At 28.0% G+C, this 14,448-nt stretch overlaps 1 protein-coding gene and 1 long non-coding RNA gene across 2 annotated transcripts; both read right to left on the bottom strand.

The window, feature by feature from the left end:
• Nucleotides 1-1,156: 1,156 nt before the first annotated feature.
• Nucleotides 1,157-7,489, bottom strand: LOC149060445 (uncharacterized). Its single transcript, XM_089229177.1, has 8 exons — nt 7,064-7,489; nt 5,245-6,203; nt 4,700-5,166; nt 2,444-2,596; nt 2,097-2,252; nt 1,756-1,908; nt 1,480-1,641; nt 1,157-1,415 (listed from the first exon to the last, which is right to left on the bottom strand). Exons 1-8 carry the CDS (start codon nt 7,389-7,391, stop codon nt 1,157-1,159), a joined length of 2,637 nt encoding a protein of 878 aa, XP_089085303.1. The 5' UTR covers nt 7,392-7,489.
• A 390-nt stretch (nt 7,490-7,879) lies between these two features.
• LOC149060444 (uncharacterized) lies at nt 7,880-8,796 on the bottom strand. The gene is made up of 3 exons (XR_016189342.1): nt 8,415-8,796; nt 8,168-8,308; nt 7,880-7,951 (listed from the first exon to the last, which is right to left on the bottom strand). It is a non-coding gene; the product is annotated as an uncharacterized LOC149060444 (long non-coding RNA).
• Between the last annotated feature and the right edge of the window lie 5,652 nt (nt 8,797-14,448).

Below are 14,448 nucleotides of genomic sequence, written 5' to 3'. Positions count from 1 at the left end.
TTTTGATAACGCTGAATATAATCTTAAAGGAGACCAAATTTCCATTTTTTTTAAGAATTTCTCTATTTGAGAATGGGCGTTATCAACTAACTGGATTCCTGAGTGGCCCGGGGTAGAAAATTTCATTGTTATATGTTCTATATTAGGTCTATTAAGTAAAAAACCTATCATGGCCGTAGACATGATTGAATTTCGGTTCTGTGGAACGCAACTGTCAGACCATGTTACAATACGACTTATTATAGGATTTTGATCACATATTTCAGTAAGAATAGCTTGTACTGCGCTAGCCATATCATTTCCCGAACGGCCTACTATCCCTTCATGCCACAATCCACAATAAATTTTTGTATGTGTTGTCATTTTTAAATGAGCAGTCATATTATAAACATTTAATTTACGTTTATAAAATGCTGACCCTACATTAGTCTTGGGAATGGTTAAGACATTTTCTAAATCAAAACTAATAATAGCTAACGTTGGGTCTTCATTTTTCCTATCCTCATCATTCTCAATTCTCATTTCTTGTTTCTTTATTATATGGTCTTCATAAAACTGCTTTTTGTCTTCAGTTAGCCTATTTGAATTTTTTAATACTTTAAACTCCACACATAAATCACATAAATCCTTTTTTGGGGCAAAAAACTAAGTTGAATTCAGTATTGAAAATATGCCTATAATAATGCACACTTACAGGTTTGATACTAGATTCAGTAAGGTAAGCTTCTAAATACATAGAATACATTTTCATTACATTTAGTTCACTACTTAAATATTTCTTTTGAGTGTCGGCTCTACAGTAATGAGATGCTACAGTCGGATAAGATGATATATGATGTATTGCAAACTGTTTATCATCTACGGGGACACGACCTTTATTATTTAAACCTCTTCGTTCATCTGGTGGTGTTAATGATAACACATTTTTTTTATTGTGAGCATTGTACACAGATGATTGACTAATACAAATACATGATAAAAAAACTTTTTTACAAACTCTTATTTTTGGTAAATCATCTTTTTACAAATAGTATCGAAAAGGGTATAAATGTTTTTTTACCTTATTTTTATCTGACTTTGTCTCAACTCTCTCTGTATAATTTAAAATGAATGTAAGTTTATCTTTTCTATTAAGAGAATAGTAAACACGAAATATTTAAAAAAAATCGTTATAGCTAAAATTGATATGACATTTAAAAGAGCACTCAGATTCCAAACACATATTTTCAATTATAACTGTCTTCTTATCAACAACTTTACCATTCCAGCATGTATGCTGGAGTCCCTTACTGACAAGATTTTTTACTATAGTTTGTTTCCACTGTTTTTTGTGAATCATTCTCTTCCTAGTTCGCTTAGTCTTAGCTTTTATTGGTGATTTTTCATTTTCTGATTCTTCAGATGAAATTTCAGGTCTAAAAAAATTAAATGCCTAGATAATATTATGTGTTTTCTTGTTTAAAAAACAATAAATAATACCTTGATCCAATTTCAGGTGGTAATAGGTTAACTTCTGATGGCTCGATTATATTAAATACTTGATTACTTTCAGAATAATCGAAGTGTCGTTGATTTTCAACTGATAAGTCTATATCAATATCAGTACCATCACTCTGGCTGTGATTGACATAATTGAGAAGCCTAAAATATGCACAGTGCTATTAATCTTTGTAAATATACAATATTATAATTTTACAAAATGTTAACAATTATAGCATTTGATTACAATAAATTAATTTTAGTTTAATAATTTACCAAGATATATTTTCACTGTTACAAATTCCAGAGTTTTCAACTTTTTGAGTATCTATTAGTTGGTTAGTTGAACTTTTTTCTTCAGGACTACCACATAATAGGACTTCTGCTAAAACGGTTGAATTTTGTTGAATTTCAGTATCCGAAAATGGCCTAAAACAGTTTTAAACTAATTTTTAACAATATGTAAAATGTTTTATTAACTACAGCTCTTAACAAATTTAAACAAACTAAAATATTAATCTATTCAAATATACAGTACCTAATGTAGTTTAAAAAATTATTGAACTTTAATAGCATAACAAATCTAATTACAATAAATTAATTTTTGTTTAATTTACCATGATATTACATTATCGTTGATACAAATTCCAGAGTTTTTAACTTTTCGTGTATCTATTAGTTGGTTAGTTGAATGTTTTTCTTCAGAACTACCACATAATAGGACTTCTGCTAAAACGGTTGAATTTTGTTGAATTTCAGTATCAGAAAATGGCCTAAAACAGTTAAAGACTAATTTTTAACAATATGTAAATCATTTAATTAATTACAGCTCTTAAAAAAAATAACCTAACTAAAATATTAATCTTTTTAAATACCTATACAGTACCTAATGTATTTTACAAAATCATTTAATTATAATATCATAAAAATCTAATTACAACAAATTAATTTTAGTTTAGTTTACCAAGATATATAATTGTTGATATAAATTCCAGAGTTTTCAACTTGTTGTGTATCTATTAGTGGGTTAACTGAACTTTTTTCTTCAGGACTACCACATAATAGGACTTCTGCTAAAACGGTTGAATTTTGTTGAACTTCGGTATCAGATAATGGCCTAAAACAGTTTTAAACTAATTTTTAACAATATGTAAAATGTTTTATTAACTACAGCTCATAACAAATATTACCAAACTAAAATATTAATCTATTCAAATATACAGTACCTACCTAATCTAGTTTACAAAGTTATTTAACTATAATTGTATAACAAATCTAACTGGAATAAATTGATTTTTGTTTAATTTTCCAAGATATTATATTATTGCTGAATGCTGATACAAATTCCAGAGTTATAAACGTTTTGGATATTATATATTACCTAGTTGGTTGATTGAATATTTTTCTTCAGGATTAGGGTCATGAGTATGAAATATTTCATATAAAATTTTCACTATGAAATATTGAAAAACATAATATTTTAATTTTTTGGTATGTTTGACAAAATCATCATTAGAAGGTCACATTGATTTCATAGCTAATTAGTGATTATTGGTTCACGATTATGTTTTCTTTGATGTTTATAAATTATAATGAAAATTAATGATAATACTAATATAATATTGTATTTATATTAGGGTAAAGCATGTAGTTATTGGCACCTTTAGTAAAATTCGGATTTCATATTATTTTATTTTGTGTTTAACTTGATTTAACTTATCAAATTATCTTTAATTTGTTATAAAATATTCTTATCTATCCATTTTTGTTATCAGAAATAGCTTGAGAATAATATTTTCTTTTATATTAATTTAATTCTTTAAAAATATCAAAAATTGTAGTTATTGGCATCCTTAATCAAGTTATTGCCACTCTCATTTCTAGTTATTGGCATGCCTCAAATTTTCATAGAAAGTTTCTATAATCTACCTATTACCTAGTCTAAGAAATATTATCTTATGTAAAATATAGTTTAATAAAATATCTATAATGGACAAAATAGATACATTAAATATAAAGCAAATATGGCACAAATACAAATAGAATCACTTACAATTGTTTGGCATTAGGTAGGCCTTTACACTTAAGGTAGGGATGAATCAGTGGCATTGTCAGAAATTTCAAAATATGGGGTAGGTGGTTGTGGGTAGTTTTTAAAAAAATATGTAGGTGGCTATCGACACACACCCCTCTAGTTATGACAAATAATAATATTTTATACATAAATTATACAATGAGACAATGAATTTTCATATCCCTTATAAATTTAATACAAATCTTTTGCAAAAAGAAACGTCCAATTTACGGGGGGTTAAACCAAATGACCCCCCCCCTTCCCACTGAGAGTACGCCCATTGTAGGAATGCACCTTTAGTACCAAAATTAAGCACACCAGAATTACAAACAATTATGCACTAATAATAAACAATACAATATAGAACATCTTCAAGTAAATCTTTATTTAATATACCTTACTAAACAACATTAAAAATACTATAAAAAAGAGAAAAAAAATATTTGATATACCTATTGCAGTCTTGCATCAGTCAAAATTAATTATAAAAATATTTTTAAAAAATAACACAAGTAATTAAAATAACGTAGATAGTTAAAACTTTTAAAACAAAACAAAATTATAATACATTATTTAATTAACGTTATACAGCCTTTTCTCAGTTGCAGTCTTGCATCAGTCTTGATAAATTAATTATTTTTATACATAAGTATTAAGTACATATTACAAGAAAGATCAGTTCTTCAATTGAACTGAACTGAATTAAAAATTAATTATAAAAATATTTTTTAAAAATAACACAAGTAATTATAATAATATAGATAGTTAAGACAAATAAAACAAAACAAAATTATAATACATTTTTAATTAATGTATACAGCCTTTTCGCAGTTTTGACAAATAAAGAGAATATCTTCACAATTGAGATCATCATTGGTATCTTTCATAGCACATCGTTGATGGTATTTATTGTTGCAATAATTACACTCAACACCCAAATCAGTAACTTTTATTTCAGTGTCACATGAAATACAACAACCACTTTCAATTACACTATTAAATACATTTATATTGAAAGGTTCTTCAAGATCTATGTCCGCATTATTAGTACCTTCAAAATGTTTATAACTAATAGTTTGGCTAGTGACAGTTGTCGGTTTTTTATTTTTATTAAGTACTGGAAAAAGATTTTTTACAACTTTTTGCTTTGTTAATTTAGTGGGTTGATTTGCTTTTAAAATTTTATTTTCCTCCCTAAGTCTTTTTCTTGTTTCTTTGTCTTCTTCAATTGTTCGTTTAGCATGTTCTTTCTGTTCATACAAATATTTCCAATTTTTGGATGTTATAACATAAGGAACTCGTTCAGTCATTCTATTGTTTTTTCGCTCAGGGGTTACAGGCCACACAAGACATGACTCTATTGGTGTTATATTTAACTTTTTAACATTAACAAGGTTTGTAGGTGTGTTTACAGGTTTTTCTAAAATGTTACTTGATGTTGTGATATATGTCTGTTGTTTTAATAGTTCATTTTGATTATCAATAACAATACAATCAGGAGATTGTGCTTTAAAGTTGCATGGTGATATTTGATTAGTACTATTAATATCATAAGGTTGGGCAGTAGAATTTATTGGTGATAATCGAATAGTGCTCTCATCACTATTATCCTTCTTTAATTTTTCAAATAATCTGTACAAAGTAAAAAATTCTTCTGAATACTTTTGGATTTCCAATGTTTCAGCACCAACAATATCAGAAAAATCATTAAAACTTAGTCGAGTAGCATGAGCAGTATTAGTACTTTTGGTAATGTCACTATTATCTGTATCATTTAATTCAGGACCTTTATTTTTTCCTAAACATTTCTTAAAGTCTATTTGATTTACATTCCATGGGTATAACCCACATGCCCTAAAACCGTTAATCAAAACTTCACTTTTCACAGTATTTTTTATGACTTGATCTAATATTGGGGCAAAATCTTTCTTTGTAACTGCACAATTTGGATTTTGATTACGCCACTCAAATAATCCCTTTTTCCAACCAGACTTAAGAGGTTTAAATGCGGCCACATCAGCTGGTTGTAATATTCTTGTAGCATTAGGATACAAAGCAATAAGAATTATATTTAATTGCGAACACAAATTGCTTAGTTGGTATGTAAGGTGACTTTTATGCCCATCGACAAAGAGAATAACAGGAAATTGAATACTATTTTCAATCAAGAAAGGATGAAAAACATTAGCAATGTATTCATAAAACACTTCAGCCTTCATCCAACCTGTATCAGACCTTCCAACGCCCCAATTAGGAGGTACAGAATCAATTATATGTTGGGGAATACGTTTATAGCCATAGATCACCATTGGGTGACACATAATTCCTGCCGCATTGAAGGTAAACATAACAGTTAAATTTTCCTTCTCGTTTTCTTTGGCCACTTCATAGACATCTTTTGCCCCTTTTGGCCCTAGGACAGACTTTGTTTTAGGACAAAGAGAAAAACCTGTTTCATCTCCATTGAAAACTCGAGAAGGATCGTTTAAAATAATTGACAAATTTTCATCTGATAAATATTGATGAATATCGTCAAACCACTTCCTAATATTTTGCTCACTTACATTTGCACTTGCAGATGTCACGTGTTCACTTGTTCTAACTGAGATCACAGGGTTTCTTCTTAAAAAGGCTTTATACCAAGCAATTCCTAAAAATAAAAATAGTACCTATAATTAATAAATGTATATTTTAGATTTTCCTAAGTAAATTTCCTAGCATACCTTCAAAGTTAAAATACTTTTAAAGCAGTAATGTAGAATCAAGCGAAACAGTAGGTAACTAACTTAGTGGATACCCAGAACCATAAGAAATGTTCATACCCACTGTATATATAACAGTATTTATTTACCTCTGAGTACAAAATAATCTTGTAATAAACTTTAATATCATATTTCTATAGACAATGTTCATCAAATTGTTATTTAATAACAAATAATTTTAAAATTTTAAATATTGAGTACCTACCTATACCTATTTAATATGGCTCAATAAAAAAAATAGTGTGCCTCAATCTAATTCTTACTAACTACATATGTTTTTAATGAAGTAATGTATTATAATTTATTTAAAACAATAACTTTTATGTTACTCTTAATAAAATAACCTATTTAATAACTATAATAATAATTTACTCAATAAGTTTTTAAGTACCTACCTATTTAAACTAATTTATAAACAAACAAATAATATTTTCTTTTAATTTACATTTTTTTCTTAATAAAGTAACATTAATAAATTACATTAATAGGTAGGTATTTGTTAAATTTTCAATAAAAAGTCCTATGGTACAAAGCATTATTATTAAATTGTTCATGAATTGTTTGTCAATTTATTTGATTATACATTAGACTAAACAGCTTTGTTAGTTGTGTTTAAATAATAATGATTATTATTTTATTTTAGTTAATATTTTATTAAACAGTTAATACTAATATTAATGTATTTTATTTTGAATTGTTTCAAACTTAAATAAAGACCTAATAGGTACATAAAAAACAATATAATTACCAGGATAATTATTTTTAAACGGGCTAGACCTTCCTTGTTCATCTAAGAACTGCTTGACACTCAACTGCAAGTCCTCCTTGCGTCTAGGAAATCCCTTTTTAGAGCATTCCAAAAGCCACCGTACTAGAATTTCTTCTTCTAATTTGGTTAGGATACTTGAAGGGCCACAATTAAATGTTGGTCTGTCTCTATTTTTAAGTCTAAATTGCAAGGTTGATCTATTGATGTTAAATTGTTTAGAAGCTGCTTTTTTTGACATGCCATTATCAACAGCTAGTATTGCTGCAGCAATATTATCCTCACAAAAATTAGTTGATTTTTTTGGCATATCTAGTTGTAAAAAAACATTTAATTGTTAAAAAGATATTATTTTAAACACTAAGTAGGTATTTTTGGGTAGTGTTAATAACTAAAACATAATTATTTACAATGAAGTTCAGTTATTGGCACCCTATGCCAATAACTGAAATAGGTTTAAAATAAAATCTAGTTATTAGCACCTCAATTAATAATAATATCAAAAATGTAATAATTTTAATATTGTTACTATTTAATTGAAATTGTTCTTGTGAATCAAATAAAATATTCCATTATAGCCTAAGGCCATTAAAACTCGAATAATAGCTTATTTTACAGGAAGTATTTGTTAACAAAAAAATATGATTTCTTACCTGTATGGCTGAAGTGACGGAGTGCTGTTTTGTTGATGCACTTTACTTATCAATTAGTTGAAATAATATGTTGATAATTTTTGGAGCGAAAATTAATCAGTATAACCAAATATTAAAAAAAAAAAATCATTTCTAGATCAAATACCGCACTATTTATTAATTAAACAATTATAGTGTGCCAATAACTACATCAGTGCCAATAACTCCATGCTTTACCCTAAATTATTATACAAATATGATACTATATTAGCACTATTATATGTACTAGGTATGTAAAAATATTTCAATGTCATTTCTACTCTAGATTTAAATTTAAATTACTTTTTATTATTTTTCTTAAAAATGAAATATTTCACGTAATAATTAAACACGTTAATAGTTTTACTAACTACAGGAAATATAAGCAAATGTTAATAAATATTTATATAAATACCTTTCAAAATGAGTGGTGTTCAAATTATATTCACATAATATATCATTTTTTTTGTTAGAAACAAATGGCTGATCATATTTTTTGTTTTTTACTATATCCACAGAATTAGTTGTATTTAGCTTGTCTAAATCTTTAAATAACCTAAACAATATATAAATATTATTTTTAATTTAGTTAACTGTAATACCATCTTTTGATATAAATTAAAAATTAAATATATCATGTTAATAATGTTAATCAAATTTACCTTTTTCTGGAATAAGTTTTGTGATTTGAAGACACATCAAATTGTAATTTTTTATTTGAAGATCCATTACTTTTATTGTTGAACCTATGTAATACAAATATTTATAATACATCATATATTTGTAATAGATAGGTATATTATTCACTATAGGCATTGATTATAGAATAGACAGATAGACCATGCTATAGGGATTTTCGGCGACTACAATTTTAATTATGATAGCTGCCGGTAGGTAGCGTTGTATGAATTAATTTTATATTATTACTACTGACGGCGAATAACATATTCCTAGACCGGTTTGAGGTAGTGACAGAAAAAGCGATAAGCCTATTAATGACTTTATCATGGATAAACCTATATTTATTATTTTCTGAGCATTGCGCTATGATTGCCACTATCGCTAAATAGTATATTCACAAAATTGTTAATTTTTATGCCGAATTCTACTACAGAAAGCAATAATTAATTAATTTCATTACGAAAGATAAATTTTGTTTGGATGTTTGGAATGTTACGATTCAGTAAAATCTGCTTTGGGCGGAAATATTTAATTGAACATTACATACTATACTAGATTTACCAAGTTTTAAAAATAAAGCAAATCTTTAACCATATTGTAATTTTTAATTTTATTGTATTTTCATACTTTATAAAATACATTGTTTTGTATTTTTGTGTTCAAATTTTAAAATGAATAAAAACTCAATAACAACATAAATAATATACATAATTAAATTATTAATATAATTTATAAATAAAATAATAGTTGTGTTTTGTTATTATAAGTACATACTGAATGTGTTAAGTTTAGAAACCAACTATAAGTCTATATAATTTTATGATGAAAAACGATTCTGAGTGAAGATATACCAAGATTGCTAAACTGGATTAGAAATAAAATACTAGGTTTAAAGAATAAAAAAATTGTCTTTATTATTAAAAAAACACAAAATAAGGGTAAAATACATTTATACATTTATATTGAAGCATAATTATTAGAATAAAAGTAAATTGTGATGTTTGTTGGTTCTGAAAAGAACCGTTTAATAAAATTGAAACAAATAATCTTAAAAAAGACTATTTAAAAATTTAATGCTAAGTCCTGAAAAGAACTGTTTAATATAATAAAAATCAATGCTTAATCCTGAAAAGAACTGTTTAATGTAGTTGATGTGAATTGTCCTAAAAAAGACAGTTTAATGTAATTGATGCAAATAGTCCTGAAAAGAACTATTTAAAAATCAAAGCAAAGTCCTGAAAAGAACTATTTAATGTAATTGATCCTTAGTCCTGAAAAGAACTATTTAATGTAGTTGATGTGAATTGTCCTAAAAAGGACAGTTAAGACTGCTTCTATATTGTTTTATGCAAATAGGTACAAGGTCAGAACAAGAAAAAATGTATTTAATTTATTTAAATATGGTTTAATATTTTTAATTTAGAAAGTTTTGCTAATTTTGAGGTAGTTGAAAATAATTTTGTTTTATTAAATATTTTACAAATTAAAAGTTGTTCAATTATGTACATTTTATGATCTATGCAGTTTGTCAATGATTCATCAAGCCATTTTTTAATTGTATTATTATTTTTTAAGCGCTCAGTTAGTTGAAATTTTATTTTCTTTTTATGCAAATAGTTTTTATAATTGCTTTCAAAAATATTTAAAATTTTATTTACTACATTATTTAAGCTATTTGATGGTGCTTTAAGTCCACTTTCATTATCAATTGAAGTATAATTTTTATTAAGAAGATGCAACTGCTTTTTATCATTTAAGTTTTTATCAACAAATAGTTCAAGTTGACATTGGTTACAATTAAATTTTTCCATACATTTATAGCCCAAATATCCTGCGAAATATGTTACAGAACAGTCTTCTAAAGTGACATCAATATTACTATCAGTATTATTTGAGTCCTCGTCAGATGAAAAAAAACAGAGAGATAAATTAGAATTACATTCTGTGTCGGAATCAGATGATAATTTTGAACTGTTAAAATTTATTTTATTTAGTGAACTAACTGGGTCAATTATAATTGGATTATCATCTTCTTGGGTTTCCTCACAATTTGTCGCTTTTGATGTACATAAAGAAAAAATACAATTACTTCTTATGGAAGTTCTGATTGTTCTAGCTGTTGGGTTTTTGTTATAACCACCATTTTGTCGAAAAATACTAAAGAGGTTTTCTAAAACATCCTGATTTAAACGATTAGTCATTAAAAATACAATATCATTAGATTTCTCTGCTTCAAAAAATTGCAATACACCTTTAATGGTCTGTGTAAGCCCTTTAAAACAGGGAGGTTGAGATAATTTTCCTTTTTTTAATTTTTGTAAATTTGTGAAGTATTGTGAAGCTTCTAATAAAAAATTTTTTACAGCACCTAGATCAGTTAATGCACAGAGGTATGGATTATGACTATATAAAGATTTACTATTTAAACAATCAAATAAATTATTAATAAACTCAATAAAATCTGCAGTATTCGATGAAGTGTTACTTTGAAGTTGTCCTGTTTGTATACAAGTTCGGATTGCTGCGGCCATGGAATTGCTTAATAATTGTACTGGTAATTTAACACGTATTTTTTGAAAAGAATTAGGGTAAATATGTGCATCTGTTATTTTGATGAGAGACTTACTTTTATGATTTTGTTTGTCCAACTCATATGTTTTTTTTATATCATCAAATGAGATTATTTTATTATCTTTTATATAACAGGCATTAATTAAATTATTTCTAATACTTTTAAGTAAATGAGGAACATCAAATAAAGAAAAAATTTTATTGTTGTTGATAAAAAAAAATGGATTATCTTCTGAAATATTTAATGATTTTAAAGTGCTTTGGTTGTTTGTGCCTTGATCGCAAACTATAATTTTGGGACACAACCCAACCTCAAATAACTTTTGTAAAACATCAATTATTAAATTTTTTAAAATTGTTTTGTTAACTCCAGAATGAACAAGAAAATATGCAATTGGAAATTTCCATGTAGAGTTGACATTAGGGTTGACATTATATTATACTCCTGCTGAGATTCATCATTCTGGTTAATGCCTGATGATGTAGATGGCTGTGTTTTAGATTGATAATTATAGGGAATAGCAGTATCTATCAAATGATTTTGAGTAAAATTTTGTACAAAGCTTTCGGGTGGGAAATGTTCTTGACAAATATACCTATTGTGGAGTTTATCTGGATCAACAGAAAACAAACTTGTGTTTCCTGTGTAGATATAAAAAAATATGTGTAAAAAAAATTATAAATATTCGCAATGGTACAGAAAAATTAAAATTTAAAATTAATTACTCACCTGAATGTATTATCCATACTTCTTTTCTATCATCTTTTGGAAAACGATACATTTTTAAATTTGGAAACATTTTCTTTGATTTTCCACAATTTAAATATTGGCATTTATTTCCAGACATGTTTAAGAATTTTTAATTGTAAATGCAACTTAAAACTCAAAAAACAAGAAAATTCGGAAGGCGGTTGTTCCACAATGAACAAGATAGTAATAAATGATAATATAATAAAATTATTATTTCCAATAATTTCAGTATATCTTCAGTTTCTTATTATTACTCTATTTTTAGATCGGCACTTCGCGATAAGCCACCTCTTCCCTTCCCCGCATATCCATGGCAAACATCTATGATGGGGGTACCACCTCCTTGCATCCCAACTACACTAGCGCTCCATAGTGGTTGCATCCTACGCATGGTCACCAAATATTAAAATTGCATGGGCTATCTGTCTATTCTATAATCAATGCTATAGGTTCCAACTGTTATCATTGTTAACCTTTGATGTCAGGTGTTTGGTCGCGATAGCCGATTCAAACGAATACGGTTATACCTCGACGGGTTTTTGTAACGCTGGGTACTATCTATACTACTATCAAATGGTGAAAAATAGAAAAAAACAATTAGATAGTTTTATAAAGTGGACTGTATAAATATATTGTTCTTATATAAACTTAATGAAAAACAATAACATGAGAGCGCCTTAAATGTTATGTTAGTCCTAGCATAATTACAACGAATTAATAATAATAATAATAACAATGTCAATCACGACAATGATTGATAATGCAAAATATAATACACAATAAATACGTACGACGCTGATAACAGTAGTCGCGTTAACAGAATAATAATAATAATAATACGTGTGATACGTCTGACCTGGCCGCTGACGGGACACCTTGCTGCACACGACGTACCTTCCGACAACCAATATATCCAAACCAGCTCACTCGATGGGTTATTGACAAGGTGTATAAAGTCAAATCCCAATGGACGAGCCTTTCATTCATGCAGGTGACGGCTACAACAATGCGACGGCCAGGTAAAAAAACCATAAACATCACAGGAACGGACGGACGTGTGCGCGCAGACGAACGCGAATGGCGACGAAACAACACACGGCGATGACGATCACGTGTACGTCAAATCAATCCGTTTCGTAAGTCCGCGACTTTACCACAGCGACGATATTAGAGAAACGGAGTAGTGTAACAACGGCTCATAATATAGCACGTGAAGAATCACAATGACCATACGCATCATACAACTACGCAACAAAACACATGCCGTTGAAGAACTATCAACAAACGCACATGGTTAACAGGGCGCGATATAGTATACGATGCGAAAACGGAAACGAACGGTCAACAACAGCGCACCGGCCGGGCAACGAACGTGTTCGCAACGACGGCGGTGAACATAGCGGCGATAGCAACGCATGCGCGGTAGGAGCCGTAGTTTGATAGGCTTGGTGCGCTATGTTGGTATCTGGCCCAAACAGTCAGGAGTACACATTAACACTCAATTAAAGGTTTAAATGTTTATTAACAAACTAGAACTACACAAATAACAAAGGGGCCCATATGCCTTAATAAAATATAATGTCTACGGATGACGGTTCACCGTTGTGTCGCGTCGGGACTAGACTAAGAGCGAGTCGTCATAAGCATAACACAAAGCATAAAACTGGATTGCTCAGTGCAGCCAACACAACAAATATGCTTAAAATGATTAGTTGGGTATCTTATTTTATATAATATTAATTTTTGAATGTTCTAAATACTTACCAATTATTATTTGAAACAGAATGTGTTTCATTATGAGCTAATTTTAATAATTGATTCGTTCTTGACTTAATTAATGTTCTAGGTTTAGTAGGTTTAGACATATTTGCTTGAAATAAATATCTTTATGTATAATACTAAACTTCTGTGTTTAATTTAAAACATTAAAAGTTAAAACAAATAAACAATTGATTTTCATTAATTCATTATCAACTTTGGTACCAGCTATTTCGGTATTTTAGTACCATCGGCGTACCGCGTGTAAAATGCGCCAATTTATAATAACAACAACAAAGATGCACGATAATTATTGTATAATTGCATACACTTATTTCCGATAACACTATTTCCAATACCCATTTGGTTTATTAGATAACACTTTTTGTTTTAAATATAAATTTAAAAACAAAATGTTCTATCGATGTATCCAACTCATTGTTTGGATAAGGGTCACATAGAACCTTTTGTTTCTAGTAACTTTTTAAATAAGGGATCGATTCAACTGATTCCAAGACTAAAAAATAGAGAAAAATGATCCATAACTGAACAGCTAAAAAAACTATTTTTGAAATTTTTGATATAGAACTCTTTGATTCCAAGCCTACGAGTAGTCAGAGTAGGGGTTACTACGCGATTCTAATTACTAGTAACGCGCTCCTACTGAATTATTTAATAACATAATCGAATTTATTCCCTTAATAAACTTTACATTATAGAAAAATGTATAGATAATTATAAATCTTCGTCGGATGTAATATCCGGTGAATACGTTTCGGACATGTCTTCGTCAGACGAAATGTCCTCCTGCATTTCTTCGTCGTCACTACTATAAATATTAGAAACTAATAATAATAATAATAATAATATCAAACTTACTTAATAAAAAACTGGTTTTCCACACGTGGATTAATGTGTAAGGTTATAGGAGCGTT

The sequence above is a fragment of the Diuraphis noxia genome, unplaced genomic scaffold (genome assembly GCF_037042655.1).
Source record: "Diuraphis noxia isolate RWA-SAM2 unplaced genomic scaffold, SU_Dnox_SAM2 contig0001, whole genome shotgun sequence".
Classification (NCBI taxonomy): Eukaryota; Metazoa; Arthropoda; class Insecta; order Hemiptera; family Aphididae; genus Diuraphis; species Diuraphis noxia.
This window is presented reverse-complemented; position numbering and strand designations above follow the sequence as displayed.

Bases quoted from the DNA above. Each gene is read 5' to 3' on its own strand.
- LOC149060445 (XM_089229177.1), bottom strand. From the start codon at position 7,391: ATGCCAAAAAAATCAACTAATTTTTGTGAGGATAATATTGCTGCAGCA. The intron at 2,253-2,443 runs GTAAACTAAACT...TAACTGTTTTAG, and splicing joins ATCAACAATTATATATCTTG to GCCATTTTCTGATACTGAAA. The intron at 1,909-2,096 runs GTAAATTAAACA...AAACTGTTTTAG, and splicing joins AACGATAATGTAATATCATG to GCCATTTTCGGATACTGAAA.